Source organism: Protopterus annectens, chromosome 15.part0 (assembly GCF_019279795.1).
Source record: "Protopterus annectens isolate FY-2018-M chromosome 15.part0, PAN1.0, whole genome shotgun sequence".
Taxonomy (NCBI): Eukaryota; Metazoa; Chordata; order Ceratodontiformes; family Protopteridae; genus Protopterus; species Protopterus annectens.
In genome coordinates, this window is record NC_056749.1 from 668,488,455 (window position 1) to 668,506,171 (window position 17,717).

Genomic DNA, 17,717 nt, shown 5'->3' on the forward strand with positions numbered 1-17,717 from the left:
TGGACGACTGGCTCCTCACAGCTCCCACCAAGCATCTTCTTCTAAGGGCCAGGGACTACACCTTTCGCACTTGTCAAAACTTAGGCATTTCAATAAATTGCGAAAAGTCTGTTTTGTCGCCTTGTCGTGTTATTACCTTCATAGGCGCAATTCTAGACACAGTCAACATGTCTGTGAGGTTAACAGATCAGAGAATAACAGACATACAAAAACTGGTCTCGCTCATCTTCAGCAGCAACAGAGTCAAAGCCAGGTTAGTTCTGAAAGTATTGGGGATTATGGCGGCTGCCATACCTTTGCTTCCATTAGCCAGATTCCACATGAGAATCCTTCAATGGATGCTCTTCACGCAATGGTCATACCAGCAACTTCCGATGTCCCACACCATTATGATCACGCAAACATGCAGGAATCATCTTCTGTGGTGGATGTCTTCCCCTCAGCTCTTCTTGGGAAGACCCTTTGTTCCTCCCTCCGGTTGCTACTCTGACAACGGACGCCTCCCTGATCGGGTGGGGGGCCATTATCAGGGCAGAACTGTCCAGGGCACATGGCAACCAGACGAATGCCACTTGCACATAAATGTTCTAGAGATGAGAGCAGTGCTTTTAGCGTTGCAAGCCCTTCAAGACTCTCTCCCCTTGGGAACGATATCAATCCAGACGGACAATATGTCTGTAGTGTGGTATATCAACAAACAAGGCGGAACCAGGTCCTACCCCCTGTGTCGAGAAGCACTCAGACTGTGGCAATGGGCGATTTCCTCTCAGCGGTTTCTGATAGCAACGCACATCCCCGGGAAGTCCAATCAAATTGCGGACAAGTTGAGCAGAGCTATCCTCATGCCTCACGAGTGGTCTCTGAAAGACTCTGTTGTGAGAGAAATTTTTCTCAAGTGGGGTCAGCCTTGCTGCGACCTTTTTGCTACTCCCCAAAACAGCAAGTGCAGAGACTATTTCACCCTATTCCCTTTACCAGGCCAGCCCAGCAGAGACGCTCTAGTCCAAGTTTGGCCCCGGGGACTTCTGTATGCATTTCCTCCCTTCCCACTAATCTCTCAAGTGATACAGAAAGCTATCGTTCAGAAGGCCTCGTTGATCCTCATTGCTCCTTACTGGCCTCGACATGTTTGGTTCCCCTTTATACATCATTTTCTGTTGGAGTGACCTTGGCATTTGGACCTACTTCCAGATCTTTTGATCCATCAGTCGGGTCAGTTTCATCGCTCCCTTCCCTCTCTGAACCTCACTGCTTGGTTCCTCCAATTCCAACCTTAGCCAGGCTTCCTCAAATATCTCACTCTGTTCGAGATATTTTGATAGCTTCTCATAAATCTTCCACCCGAAAGATTTATTCGAGTAAGTGGAAACGTTTCGCCTATTGGGCTCAAGGCAGGGACGTAGATCCTTTCACTGCTCCCATCCAAATGGTCCTTGATTTTCTAGCTGAACTCTTCCATGCAGGTTCATCTCCTTTGACTCTTAAAGTTCAATTGGCAGCTATTTCTAACTTTCATGTGGGCATTTCAGAGTCTGCCATAATGTCCCACAAGCTTTGCAAAGCTTTTTTGAAGGGAGTTTTTCTACTCAGACCTCCTATAAGAAATCCTCCTCCTCCTTGGGACCTAAATTTAATTCTTAGTTCTTTGATTCTTCCCCCTTTGCCTCCTGTTCTTTAAAATTGCTATCATGGAAAACTCTCTTTCTGGTAGCTATTACTTCAGCTAGAAGAGTTTCAGAACTTCATGCACTCAGCTGTCGACCTCCTTATTTGTTTTTCCATAAGGACAGGGTATCTTTACGAACCAACCCGTCATTTTTACCTAAGATAGCCTCGGCGTCTAACCTAAATCAAAGCATTGACCTCCTGTGTTTTTTCCAGAATATTCTAACAGGTCTGAACAAAAATTGCATTGGCTAGATGTTCATCATCAGTTAAGGTACTATTTGGATAGAACCAAACAATTCAGAAAATCTGACCAGCTGTTTGTTTCTTATGCAGAAGGCAGAAAGGGACTTTCAGTTTCAAAGGTATCATTATCTAGATGGCTAACATCTCTGATTTCCCTTGTTTATGAAATTAGACACCAAAAGCTGCCTAGCAAACCTAAAGCTCATTCCACCAGAGCTTTGGCTACTTCTATAGCCTTCCAAGACAGACTGCCTATTGACACCATTTGTGCAGCGGCTACTTGGGCTACTCCTCACACTTTCATTTCTTATTATAAGTTGGATTTAGCTTCTAGGCATAGAGCTAACTTTGGTTCCACTGTTCTCAGGAGTCTGTTCCGTTAGGCCACCCGGGACAAGGTGCTAGGGACGGTCCCATCCAGCAAGAATGAAGGCGAGATAGACAACTTAACATATAGAAGTTATGTTCTTACCATAACGTTCCATGTTAGTTGTCTTCTTCTCGCCTTCTTCTTAAGGTCCCACCCTCCTTCCCCCTGGCCTGGACAGACCTAGAGGAGTTTTGATTGTGACCTCTCTTTCTACCACCTCTTTACTTTAGGTATATGCTCTGCGGTGCATATTTTCCTGGATCAGGATGTAGGTCACCCTTCTCTTCTCCCTTGTTTATAGAGGTGGACTTTGTTTCTAGTTATTCTGCTACTGATATAATCTGGGCCTAGCTTACAAACGAGATCTGAGGTAACTCACTCCTAGCATTGTGGGATATAAGGGGAGCCTCGAGCCGGTGGAACCAACTCTCCAGCTTTTAGAGTGGCCGAGTCGGAGCCGAGGTCGGCTCCGAACCCATCCAGCAAGAAGAAGGCGAGAAGAAGACAACTAACATGGAACGTTATGGTAAGAACATAACTTCTATTTTTGTTGAAAGAAGAAATAATAAAAAATCTGACAATAATCATTCAAATCTTTTTCCCCAGAATAGAACTTACTGGTCTGTGCTGACCAAGGTCAGTTCATCTGCCACCCTTGTATAGGAGACTATATTGGCCTGTTCACATTGTGGGGATAAAAACGGCACAGAGATACATATAGATTCATATGATTTATGGAACTCATAGGAGTTTTGAGGCAATATTGTATTGCAACCATCAGTGCCTTGTCAGTACTAGCCTTCAAGTTGTACCCCCATTTTCTGTAGTAGGGCTAAGTTAGTTAGCCAAGGGGTAAATCTGGGAGTACACATCCAGTCATCCAAGTTCAGTTTGAAGGATGATAATGCACTGTTTAACTTGCATGGGCAGCTTATTCCAGAAATGGTGAAGGAGGGGCAGGCACTGAGTAATGAATCCAACTCTCTATTGCATTCTTTTTATCTGTTGGTGAAGATTTATGCTAAGCTACTAGACTTTGGAGATATAGGAAGCCAAGGACAATAGGGTGTCTAATGGTGTGGCAGAGAGACACACATTGGCCTTCAAGAGTCTACAAGATATTAGAGAAAGAGATATAGCTTCTAGCCTCTCTTGGTAGCTCAGGAGCTTTAAGTGAGGCTATTTTCTTAGTTAAGAACATCTGCTTACTGAAATTTTACATGCCCCCAACTAATTTTTCTTGTTTACACTTATGACTGTCAGTCTAACCTTTTATATTCAGAGCATTTTCCTCAGCTTTGAAGCTTTTTTATATTTCTACAACAATGCCAGGTTTTGCGATTGCTTAAGTAACAAACAGACTTCACTAACTTATTGGTTAAATAGTTTTATTAATAATTTAAATGTTATTAAATTATGAAATTAATAATTTGATAGTTACATTTCTTAACCAATGTTTTCATATTATGTCTAATTTGAATAATTATTTAAACTTTAATTTTTTGTTTTATTTTTAAAGACTGTAAAATTATTGTTTTAAAGTGTTTTGTATTACCTTGGAGCTTTTCTTCCTGGGCTTCTGGTGAAAATGGGCTCCTACCCAGTTGGACTTTCCCAGTAATTATATGTCAGTGAAAAAAATAAAATAAAATAAAATCAGTACTAAGCAGAATACAGGCTTCCATAGCTGTCATGTCAAATATGTGTAAACAAAGATGTTATTACATCCTTAGGGGCATTATAGTAAAATTTTACTCCAAAGAGATAGTTGTAAGCTATGTTGTGAGAAACAGTTATTTCTTGCTACTATTTTTGGCAATAGGTGCAGAGCATTAAAACTATGAGATGTTAAGGAGCTGCTTTCTGTAGTCCAGGGTTTTAATCTCTCAGCCTCCATTTGCTCACTATATGAACATGAGCAAATCACTTAACCAGCTGATGCGGTGGGATTTGGGAAGCTGAGCTAACTAAGCTCTTCAGTGGACACTTTGATCTCATGCCTGGTAGCAACTAATGAACCCATTTCTTTCTGAGGGCCCAGAGCCCACATTCCTACTAACACCATCTATGCAGCCCACACTTCTAAATCACTGCCTTATTTAATAGATACGGAGCCAGCACTGGAGAAGGAAGTGTTTTACAGAAGCTGATATCATTCTGATATTTTGCTAATGTTTTATATAATCCTACTAAGCACTTTTATTTAAAAAATCAAATATATATTTTCTTTTAAGATCATTTACTTCAGTGTAGATAATTATCCATCAGTAACAGTCTGTTTTATAGCTCCGTTACTTCCCCAATGATATCCTGAAAACTATCACCTGATATGATGTCACTGTGATGAAGTCTTTATTAATGTTGGCAAATTGTTTTGGTAGGTGTTTAAATATAGAATTACTGGATAGAACTCATTTGCTATTTTCTTGTATTGCCTATTTGCTCTCGATTCTTTTAATGGCGGAATCGTGTTTCATTCTTTCAGTGGATTAATTACACTTCTTTTCATGGTGATTCTTCTCTTATCCCTGACAATATCTTCTGCATTTTCTTGCTTATCCTTTTGGTATCACCTGCAGTTCAACCAGTCCTGTCTCTTATCATTTAATAGTTAATTTTCAGTATGCACATTACCCAATAGACTGTTAGAATTTGTATTAGTGTTACACAATTCTAGCACCATGTGAATTACTAAATTTCTTTCCTAGACCTCTTGAATGATGTTCTTTAGTTGATTACTACCTCACTTTTTGTAATAAGAAAAATACCACCCCACTGTTACTTGGGGTCATTGAAGCCAGCAGTAACTATTTCATTAGTATAATTAGGAATTATATTACTGGAATGTGTTAGATTGTATAATCCATGAGTACTTTTGCTGGTTAAGAAATGTTCCCTATGGTCTCTGTTTTGCAAGGAATCCTTGATATATTTTTCTTACTGGAGTGTCAGCAATCATGTTTTGTGCAGTAATTTCCCATGCAACTCTTTGGTGATATTGCATATGACACATCCAGTGAACTGCTTTAAATGGCTTTTGTTGCACTTTCTCTTCCAGGCAGAAATTATCTAGATTTTCCATTTACTTGTAAATTACTGTCAGTAGACCAGTGCAGCTAAATAATTAGCAGTAAAACTTATGTGAATATAACTGTGACGCCCGTGCTCTGGCCCAGCAATCAAGGAGCCTCAATCCTCACCACTAACACCAGAGACGACGTCTCATATATGAGGAAAGGATAACAAACACACACAGTAAAGTGCAATTTTCCTTAAGAGCACACAAAGATCACAGTCAGTCTGGGGCTGGTCGCTCCCTTGCTCTCCAGGTCCCCAATAAGACTCCCCACTGGTACAGCTATAGGGTCCAGATCTCAGCCTAGCTGGGCAAGCTAAAATCTCTGGCACCCTCTCTGTCCAACCAGTGCTTCGTGTCCCTGCTCAAGTAGCTGACACACACACTTTGAGATAAGTTTATACAACCACACAGACATTCCTGGGGAAGGCTGGCACAGGTTCTCCAGCTGTTCCCCTTTTACCCAGACTATAAGGTAGTAATCCTGCCACTACCCAGTTAGTATTTATCAGCTACTCAAAGGCCCTTAAAAGGGTGCCCAATTATTACTGCGCAATATTATTATCCAATTGTAGTATAGCCCAGGGCTAAAGCTATTAGAGTGGCCTTGTACAGTTTTATCAAAGGCATGCAAGTACTCTTAAGAGTTTAAATTGTCTCTACACAAACAAGCCACAGTTAAAAGGTTTTAAAATATTTAATAATAAATAATTAAAACCACAAGACAATACTTCCTACTACACAGTCAGTGCTAGTCAAGAGTTCAGAGATCACACAGAAATACTTAAAATAATTCACTAATACAGTTCTGACATCACAGAAAAACAGTTAGTCTAAACTTTCTAATTTCTACCTCTCTAAAAGAAAACACAAGTCTAAGATAACTTACATAAGAAAACAGGCAGTGCTGTGAGTTGGATGTTCATGACAAAAATGCTTAATGCCTTCTGATTCTCTCTGTTTAAATTGCTATTACAGTTCTGATAAACATTACACCATCTTTTTACACTTTCCTGGTGTTCCCAGGCTACACATTTACTGTATTTACATTCTTAACATCTCCCTTTTGTTATCTTGCAGCTGGTCAGGAACCAGAGCAATAAAAATACATTTGCATGTTTAAATCTAGCAATTTAACTCTTGGTTAAAATAGTAGAAAGAATTTCTTCATCTAGACTTTTTGGCACCAGTGTCCACTTCAAAGGGTCACCACTGGCTTTACTTTGGGCAGTAGAGTGCACTGTTGTCGCATTTATTTCCAGTTCCACATGTAACATTTATTTATTTATTTATTTATTTTACATTTGTTGACCGGGCTAGTCTAACTGGATACATGTCCATTTTCAGTAGAGACCCGGGAAGAAAAGCTCCAGCAGAAATACAAAGATCACATTCAAATTAGAAAAAAAAAATATTCTTTACATTTAAGACAACAAGCCTGTAGTTTACATTCATATTTACAAATGATAGAATTATCTGCACAATTCTATCTGGCTAGGCTGGCAGCCTTCACCCTCCTCTACCAGTCTTCACAATAACTAAAAGGATTTCTTTCATATCCTCTTTATTACAATTGAATCAAACCAGTAAAACTGAAATAAAATTATAATAAGTAAGTGAGTTATTTGTACTGGCAGAATATGACCACATGATACAAACATCCTCCTCTGTTGTTATAAAATAATGATTTATAAAACAATGGTTTATAATTTAGGACAATGTAATCAGACCATTTGTATCACAGCAGCATAACTGACTATAACACTGCTTCTTTCTGTTCTAGGCTACTGTTAATGCACCCCAGCAAGCTATCTAGAATTCATAGACAGTAACACAGTCACAATACTGGCTTCAACTAAATGTCACACCTCAATCACTGTCTACATAGAGTAGGGCAGTGTAAGGTGTCTACAGGGTGAACTGATTAGCATTTTAAATGCTGTTTAAAAACACTTGACTAAGCAGCAGCCAAGCAGTCCTGTTTAATCTCATCCAAATTATTTAATGCAATTGAATATAATCAGGCAGTCTCCCAGATACACCTAGAAGTCTAGTTTGTCAAGTTTGTTTAATTTTAAGTAAGGGAAGCACTGGAAATAACTCTTAGACACTTATGAAAGATCTAAAATGGGAGACTGTGGAAACCGAATCAAATACAATAAATCACAGCTGTTTCTTTCAAGTACTTATAAAAGGCAAGATGCACAGTGGATACTAAAGTTGGTAATATCTCATGGTTATGATGGTACATCTGCTTAAACTGGATTTGGGTTTGTAGGCTGTGGGGTATTTCCCTGAAGGGGCATCTGGCTGAAGACACTTGGTTGAACTGCAATTCAGCTGCAGAGATGGATGGCTACAACAAATTCACTGTGGACACAGGGAAGTACACGGGACCATACCAACAGCTGTAATAACCAAGATACTATTGCAGACAATAACAGTAGCATGCCTCATAGGCATGTCAGTGATGGATAAAATGCAGTGTTCCACAGGTACTGTCTGTACTAATGTGTTGGGAGAAGTGATAGGTGTTGAGCATTTAAGTGATTCTCTCTAAAATCAATTGCATTCCTACACAAGTAAAAGGCATCTTCCTGAACAAGGATTCTCCACTAGATATCTGTCAAATGATGCTCTTGTTGCAGCATGGTGCAAAGCTGAGGGAGATGTACACTAAACTGTCCTAGTAACACACTTTAACTAGCAGTGCCAGGTCTGTATCTGATTACTCATCTGTGAGAGATTCCAATCATACAGGTTCCAAGCTTTCCATTTCTTCCCTCACACTTTATTATTCTAGCTATGGGCATGATCCTGCATGCTTTTCTGTGACAATAGTGAATCTGTCTCAGTCATGTGTTTCTGCAACTGAACTGCAGTACAGTTTAGCCACGTGTCCCCAACCAACTGTCCCCACAGGGAAATGTCCTGCAGCCTACAAGGCAGAATCTGTTGTATTTCTGTGTGTGTGTGTGTGTGTGTGTGTGTGTGTGTGTGTGTGTGTGAGTGTGTGTATGTGTATGTATGTGTGTGCACAGTGGAGTATTGTGTGTGTGTGTGGGTGTGTTTATGTGTGTGCACAGCAGAGTGTTGGGAGTGTATGTATGTGTTTATGTGTGCACAGAGGAATGTTGTGTGTGTGTGCTTGTGTGCACAAAAGAATGTTTGTGTGTGTGTGTGTGTGTGTGTGTGTGTGTGTGTGTGTGTGTGTGTGTGACTGCATGCGTGCGTGCATGTGTGTGTGTGCACAAAGGAGTATTTTGTGTGTGTGTGTGTGTGTGTGTGTGTGTGTGTGTGTGTGTGTGTGTGTGTGTATATATATATATATATATATATATATATATATATATATATACACCCATGTTTGTGCAACAAAACATTTAGGGAAGACACAAGTGGCAGCAGTATGCAGGTGATGCATATGAACTTTGTATAATGCATCAGAGAACACTAATGTGACTGACACCTTTGCAGCATCAGAGGCCAAGGAGAGATCTGCTGTTCAATCAACAGGAAACATGGTTCTTATCCTTCAGGTCTTTTTGTCTCTTATTTTGTAGTTTCTCTTCCTTTATGAGAGATGGACTGTAGGACAACAGAAATGGGTAGCTGAGTAGTATAAGCGTGTAATTGTTTTGGGAGATTCCCTAGTAATGGGATTAAACAAAACAGCTCCAATGCAGATGAGAAATGTATGCATACGTTAAATTTTCTATCTGGTGTAATGCATATTAGGTTCATACAGTGGAATCTCATCTGGTTTTACATATTAATATATTTAATCCTCTTACCTTGGACCTTGACAATAAACTTGCAGAAAGCTTTATTTCGTGCTGCATCATAAGCGATGTACCGAATAATATGTTCACCCTCTGGAAGTTCAGAGCCTGGTTCAGGGCCTTTTAGGATTGCACTGGATAAATACAATGGGACTATATTAGTCATAAATCTAAACAATATAAAAAATGCACATAAATACACACACACACACACACTATTTATATAGCTATCTCTATAAGTATATATGTTTACATATTGCATGTTGAGTCTGTTGCACATACAAGCATTGTATAAAGTGTCAAAATGTTATGATTTGGTGGGACTCTAATGAGAAAACATGTTTGTTAGTGTTTATATTGAGCCTAGGAATATTTTTTTGCAATGGCTGACACAGGCAGACAACCATTCACAGAGACTATACTTTAGTACAGAAGTGCATACAGGAAAGCTGAATTCAATGAGTTATTTCCTCACTACAGGGACAGCATATTGTAAAAGAACTGTTAGTATTGAAAGAGTGGATTGAGACAGAAAATAATGTCATAATGCAAGGACCTTCAGAATACAACAAATGTAGATAGTGCAGAGCTGTGAGTGTATTTCCACCTAGTACAAAACAGAAAATGCAATTAAAGGCAGACTGAGAAACAGGAATCTGTAAACTAAGCAAAAGTTAAAAACAATGCGACTTCCTCAACATGAGCTGTTTAGCCAAGAATCCTAAAACGGTACACTGTGCTACATTCCTACATCACTAGGAAAGAAGCATTGAAGATATTTAATATTTTACTTTCCTTGAAGAGGAGAAAGACAAAACAGCAGCTCTTAGAGCAAAATTCATCTACTCAGTTTATTGATTAACTTACAGTAACAAACACACTGTTAACTCTCTTTTTCATTGCATGGTTTATTGATATTGGCTTGCCCAGGGTCTATACCACATCAGTGAAAACCCACTTCAACGAATGGAATTTCATATGAAATGCCATTCATTGAATTCTGCTCTTGTGGGGGGGCTGTGCCCCTCCCCCACTAATTATATATACCAACTCCAAGATTGCACTACCGTGAGGAAAGGGCAAATTTTCTAGTCTTCACTGTACCACGATCTCAATATCAACAGTTCAATGAATGGCATGTTCAATGTAAGTGCACTGAAAATGCTGTTCGCTGAACTGAATTTTATATGGTGTAATATGGACCCACTTGCCAACACTAGTTCTCCCCATCTAGAAGGGAGAACGTTTGTGCACATCTAGAAAATAGGTAGAATGATTGAATATCACATACCACTGATATCCTAGCTGACCAGATACCTCAATAGTGTCAGTGCATGTTGACATCATATGCGAGAAGACATTTATTTAGAGAAACTTGGAATAAGTGCCCTACAGCAATCACTTGCAACAAATTAAGTTTAATGTACTGCACTGTAGTGTTAAGTACAGGTACACAGTCCTGCATGCATACTTCCAGAATTTCTCATCTTCAAATTCCTTTCACATTCCCTTTTGAACAAATCCATGCCCACCCCCAAGTAAATTAAGATACTAATACTGTTATAACATAAATGGCTACACCAAGTAGCAACCTACTTAAGGCTACAGAGCTGCAACACTACTCTGTTCTAATGCAGTGTTTTTGCAAAGGGAGACTTTTTCCATTTTTAAACAAATTTTAAAGGCAGAAGAAATATCTTAAGTAGATCTTTATGCAAAATCTCACAGCTTTTGTCTTCTTCATAGTGAACACACCCATGCTCATTACCCCCTTTCTGATGTGGGCGTTATTGCCCACTTTGGTTTCCTACCACCCCCAATTATACAGCCTCCTATGCGAATACATTTATAAAAACTGTTTTCTACCACTGCTATACCTATTTCATAGTCTCTTAAAGGCATACACACATAACTATAGAAATATACACATATAAGCATGTCCCCATTCACTGTAATACACATAACTTATAAACCAACAGTCTGCAGTTATGGTACCACTCAATTCCCATTTAACATTTCAGTAGCAATCCTCCATCCCTAAAATGTCTTACCAACTTTCATTTAATTCTGTCTGTAAATAGACAGTTACTCCATTTCCACATGCTGTAAACTGATTCAGATCAGATGATAGTTTTTATGCTAATATTTTATAATAGGTCTAGTGTTTTTGAAATAACACTGTCAACTCAGCTGGAGGCAACCCCATTTCCCTACTTTTATGCATCTGACTTAAACTATCTCTTTACATTGCCAGTATAAACCTCGCATTTTGGGGAAACACAAAGTAAAAGGTAACTTTACTAGTATAATACATTTAGTTGTCTTTTCACTATATAATGATTTCTGCTTTTAATATCCTTTCTTTCTCATCAGCATTAGCCATACAAAGACCCTTATTTGTAGTATTCACCTTTTTCACTGATTGTTTCTGGCTGTGTATTTGGGTCATGAGGGTCATGACTCACTTTACTTGCCCTCACTTCACTGCTGCTCAATCCAGTCCCCTGCCTTACCCACATTTCCCACTGTAGCATACTTTACATTTATGCTAACTCCACCATGAAGAAAAGCAACCCCAAAACATGATACTGCCACCACCGTGCTTCACCGTGGTGATGGTGTTCTTTTGGTGATGCAAAGTGTTGTTTTGCTCCAAAAGTACCTTTTGGAATTGTGCGCAAAAAATTCAACCTTGGTATCATCAGACCATAACACATTTTCCCACATGCTTTTGGGAGACTTGATGTTTTGTTTTGCAAATTTTAGCCAGACCTGAATGTTTTTCTGTGTAAGAAAAGGCTTCCGTCTTGCAAGTCTACCCCATAGCCCAGACATATGGTGAATACAGGAGATTGTTGTCACATGTAGTACACAACCAGTACTTATCAGAAATTCTTGCAGCTCCTTCAGTGTTGCTGTAGGTCGCATGGCAGCCTACCTGACCAGTTTTCATCATGTCTTTTCATCAATTTTGGAGGGATGTGTAGTTCTTTGCAACATCACTGTTGTCTCATATTTTCTTCACTTTTTGATGACTGTCTTCACTGTGTTGCATAATATATCCAGTGCTGTGGAAATTTTTATGTACCCTTCTCTTGACTGATGCCTTTCAACAATGAGAGCCCTTTGATGCTTTGTAAGCTCTCTACGAACCATGGCTTTTGTTGTAGCAGGCAACTTCAGTACATGTCAAGAAATCCTACTAGGATAGCTGAACGTTATTTGAGGTTAATCAGAGTCTCTTTAATTGATGGCAGGTGTGTACACAAGAAGACTGAATGCTGTAATTAAATCAAAGGTTTCTTCAACAAAGTATTAGTTTAAGGGTGTGCACACTTATGCAACCAGCTTATTGTACATTTTTTATTTTTTATATTTTTTACCCTAACAGATTTGTTTGTTTTTCAATTGAATTGTACAGGTTATAGGTCACATTAAAGGTGGGAAAATTTTTGAAATTTATTGTGGTCACATTTTTTATATCACAAAAACCTGGCAATTTAACATGGGTTTGTAAACATTTTATAACTACTGTATGTACAGCTGTATTGGTAGTACAGTACCACATTCTGCACAGTATCATGGACAGCACAAAATGTACAGTACAGTATTTTTATTTACACAACATCATGGGTAGAATGTTACCACATTCTGCATAATCACAAACAGCAAAGAATAAATAGTACAGTATTATGGTATGTACATCATCATGGGTAGCACAGTATTATGGTATGCACAGCTTCATGGGTAAAACAGTATGTATGTATAAGCAGCATTATGAGAAGCAGAGTATTATGGGTAGAACATTATGATATACACAGCATCATGGAATGCACATTATTATATGCATAGCATTATAGCTAGCAGAATATCATAGTATGCACAGCATCATAGGGATCACATGGAGGTTATTTGTCTACAAGGGAGAAATGAGACCAACAGATTACATCACAAGGAGGTACAGTGTTCATTGTAAAGCCCCATTGCACACCAATCCTGTGTAGATGACTGGGCTTACAGAAGTGTTAAGGCTAAAAAATATAAGAACCATCTCTGATCGCTACCTCAGTGACAACTCTTCTCAGTTGAGACTCACCCTGGTGATAGGGAGAAAAAGGCACAGTTGATTGCGATATAATCTGATGGTTGGTATGGTGCATTATCTGATAGTTATCTGGAACCTCAAAATTGTTGGAAAGAAATCAGTCTTCTTACAGGTATCTGATTAGATATGGTGTATATAACTAGAATACTAATGAGCTATCTGCTGTGATCCACATGTCACAAGGTATACATTACTTCTACATATGTTTCAGTTTGAATATAGAGCTCAGTAAAGCTAGACCACCTCCATGATGTCTCTGTCTTATTAAATGGCCATCTAAACACTGCCTTGTGTGAAAGTGAAAGAATTTTACAGAACTGGAGAAATATATTCATAGAAGTGAAGAAATGTATATGTTTTCAAATGTTTATATGTTTGGAAATACAGAAATATAATTCTGAATCAGAATAATGGTTTAACTACACCCCATGGAATTTTGTTACTGCATGGAATTTTGGCAGCAAAAACTGCATGCTTTGTCCCTGTGAACATGCTGTATTCCTCACTGTGCGCTCTTAAGCTAAGGAGCCTGAAAAGGTACAGTGTACTGTGCTGCTACATATCACTGGGAAAGAAGCTTTGTATGTGTTGAACTCTTTTGCTTTCCTTGAAAAGGAGAAAGATAAAACAACAGCTTTTAGAGAGAAAATAATGAATAATTCACTTTTTATTCTTCATATATTATTTACAAGAATGCAAGGTCCTTTATAGAATGCAAATGCTTATGATATTGAGCTGAAGAATACAGCCAAAGACTGTGGATTTGATGAGGTTCATGAATTCTTAATATGGCACAAAATAAAAATAAATAAGAAACAGCCTCAGGGAGACTTAAGAACTGTAGATGAATTTGAAAATGTGATAGTGAAACACTGTGCTTTTCATTTAAGAAAACACATCCCTTAAAAGGAATCTTTGCTATAATTTAAATAAAAACCAAGGAATTCCTTCAGAAAGAAATGGTACACATAAATACAGAAATTTTAGTTCATGTAAATATGTATATACTGGTGAATCTTATCAACATCCTATATTGCACTTTAACATTGACTTTACTTTTTACACTGATTGTAGGACAAAAAATGTGGTTTATTTCAGTTTCTGTAAGATATGTTATGCATACTACATTGGTAAAACCAGTCGTATGCTGAAAGACAGGATGCTTGAGCACTACAGGGATGTATGGAACACAAAAGAAACTAGTGCTTTGGCACAACATGTTTTAAAAGAAGGAATGAATCACAGCTTTAGTTTCTTTGTATTAGAAGTGTTAGCTGAAGGTATAAGGGGAGCCGACATTAAAAACAAAACTGAAGTGGCAGAGCAAAATTGGATAATTAAACTTCAGGCAGACAGACCTCCGGGACTGAATGCCAAAGTCTCCCTAAAACCCTTCTTGAAAGATAGACCTTTGAAGCATTAAAGTATGATGAAACACTAAACTGTTATTTTTAAGATAGTTTTTAAAAATGTTTTAAGTGCTTGATAATGTGTCTTTAATTTGTTACTTGATTTGTGATGTCATTAATTGATATGGTTTTAAAATGCTTCTGTTTTTTAACAGAATATATGTCTGATGAAGTGGTGAATACCATGAAAGCACTAACATAACAAATTTTGTTATTTTTCTTTTTCCTGCTGTGAGTAACTAAGACTGTTTCTTATTTATTTTTCCACTGGTTTGCTGTTGTTGGTTAAGCTGCAAGTGTAAGCTGTTTTCTTTTTCATTTATTCCTATTTTGCTGGTTTGTACTTGGACATGGCAGAAGGGGATGTTGCTAACATCCAAGTTGAACTTCCATATAATCCTTCATCAAGTAAGAATGGTTCTCTCAACATTACATGCCACTGGGCTAATGTTTTGAACATTAGCATTAATCCTTTGCTGCAGAATGGAATTCTATCTCACTCTGTTCCAGAGATACAGCATGAGAATGTATATGCAAACTTCCATGAGAAGTACCGGGCATTGGAGAATAAACTATACAAATATAAGCACTTACATTGGCAGCGTTTTCACTTTGAGGCTTCCTTGTAGCACAAAGTTGTACTGAGAGGTCTCAGGGTGCTCACTATGCCTAGCTACAGACAGACTTATCCAGGGCTACTTAAAGACTGGCAACTCTTGAATCTTGGACTTGGTGCACAATATATGCAGCTCCTTATTAAATTATTTCTGCCACAAGAAAAAGAGCTGCAAGAAGAAATAAATAACTTGCAGAATGAGATACTTGACAACTATTCAGAAGATGTAATAGGAGAGAAACTTGATGTACTTTGTGATAATATTTTGTCGTATGAGAAGAGGCTACAGGCAACTAAAATCTGGAAATTGCAGAGAGACAACAATGATTTTGAAAAAGGGGCATTTTTTCCTGGCCCAGGAGCATAAATGCTACTGATTCACAGCCTGTAGATCAGGAAATGAACAGAAGGGTTGAACAACCGATAGAAGCAATGAGGGAGGTACCAGGGTCTAATGTTGTGATAGAAGCACCAAATACATTGGCTACTAATGCTAATGACATTACAAGTATGCAAATCGAGCCCACTGAGTCCACACAGTCAGTACAAGTGATTAATAGAGCCAGTGCTAATAATCTCTCCGATGAGAGAGTTGTGTGACTGAGGATTGTTGCATCGGCTTCTATAGAGGCCGAGCAGTCAGAAACACACATGCAATCAAACAGACATTTTTTTTATTAAAAGGCCCTCTCCCTAAATGAGAAAGCTCCAAGAGCAGAGGGAGACTGCGATGGCTACAGAGCACCAACACTTTAGACAGCCAGGAAAGGAGATGGAAGAGACAGGTTTAGTAATAAACATTTCATCTTATTCACTAACTGATACTCAGCTTTCTGTACTGTCAAAAGGTCTTAATTTTATACCTGCCCAAAGAACAGATTTGGTGGAGGTGTTGAAATGTCTAAAGTTGTTTGGGCATAATTTGAACTTAAAAGCATTATTTAAGAAAGAGACATCTATGTATGAAGTTTTAAAAAAAACACGTACTTTCATTCCACCCTCACACTCTATGGTAGAGACTTTCATTGGAATGTGTGAGAAACAAATTAGAGAGAAATTAGCTGGACAAGGTAAAGCTAAGTTTTATAACATGTCAAAGGCTGAACACGATGCACTGCATGAACTAAAGAATATATCTAATGCTGTTATTAGACCAGCTGAAAAGGGAGGGGGGTTGTGGTCTTAGACAAAGACCTCTGCTTACAGCAGATGAACATTTTATTAAATGATGTTGACACATACTTGAATGTATCTGGTTCCACTGTGAAAGGGATTATTGAGAAGGTCTCTTTTCTGGTAGTTGATCTACTAATTACCAATTTGATTAATGAACCTTTATTTGAATACTTTAAAGTAGAATATCCATTAACTCCTAACATGTATGTACTGCCCAAAGTACATAAACATCTGAATATACCACCTATTTATCCTATAGTACCCAGCAAGGGCTGGGTGACTGAACCTCTATCTATTTATGTGGAGGATAATCTACATCCCTTTCAAGATCAATGTGTCACTATACTGAAGGACACCAAGGCATTTCTACAGAATTTGTATATACAAACATGTAACCTACATACTGATTATTGGTTTGTGACCATGGACATAGAATCTTTATTTACCGTCATTCCCAATGAATGGGGAATATCTAGTATCAGGAAGTTTCTGAACAGTAAGAACTGGAATGACAGGAAGGTTTTTCTTATCTGTACACTGTTAGAACTAATACTTTACAACAATGTTTTTACATTTAATAATGAATTTTACCTGCCGAGGGTTGGCGTAGCTATGGGCACACCATGTGCGAACAGCTACGTCAACCTTTGCTATTTCAGTGAGAAATGGATTATGTTTTATCTAACAATGCATTTATTGAGAATCTGAAATGATATACACGCTTTGTAGGTGATGTCTTTTTGTTGTGGGATGGCACTATTGAACACCTGAATGACTCTAGTGCATATTTGCATACTACTACTAGTTTCCTTAAATTTACACATAAATATTCTTGTAGTGACATTGATTTTTTTGATCTTAAGATTAGTAGAGGGGAACTACACACAATACACACAGGCCTTTATACAAAGCTGGTGAGGAGAAATAACATCCTACATAATAGTAGTATGCACCCCCGACATGTAAAGAAAAATGTCTTGAAGGGGCAGGTCTTCAGAACAATGAGGCTTTTCATTGATTATGTAAATCTGGAAAGGGCACCATCAAATCTTAAAGTCGAATTCCTTAGTAGGGGCTATAAAGCTGCAGAGATAGATATCCATATCACAGACGTCTGGAGAGAAAAGCAGAATAGATGCAGGCCATACTATGGAGAAGAGACTCCACTTGAAATAAACTCAAAACCAAACAGAGTGAAGCCTGGTGATTTTAGGGTCACCCTGCCATTCTCCTGTGATATTAACAGTATATGTGATATTGTGAAAGCTAACT

General features: G+C 38.3%; 1 protein-coding gene across 4 annotated transcripts in view; it reads right to left on the reverse strand.

Moving 5' to 3' along the window:
- The window catches only part of SRPX2 (sushi repeat containing protein X-linked 2), a 473,560-nt gene that overhangs the window by 203,136 nt on the left and 252,707 nt on the right, over positions 1-17,717 (reverse strand). For all 4 annotated transcript variants that reach the window (XM_044057516.1, XM_044057515.1, XM_044057517.1 and 1 more), the window contains one exon: positions 9,152-9,273. In XM_044057516.1, coding sequence (XP_043913451.1) covers positions 9,152-9,273 — 122 coding nt within the window. The remainder of the gene's footprint in view (positions 1-9,151; positions 9,274-17,717) is intronic.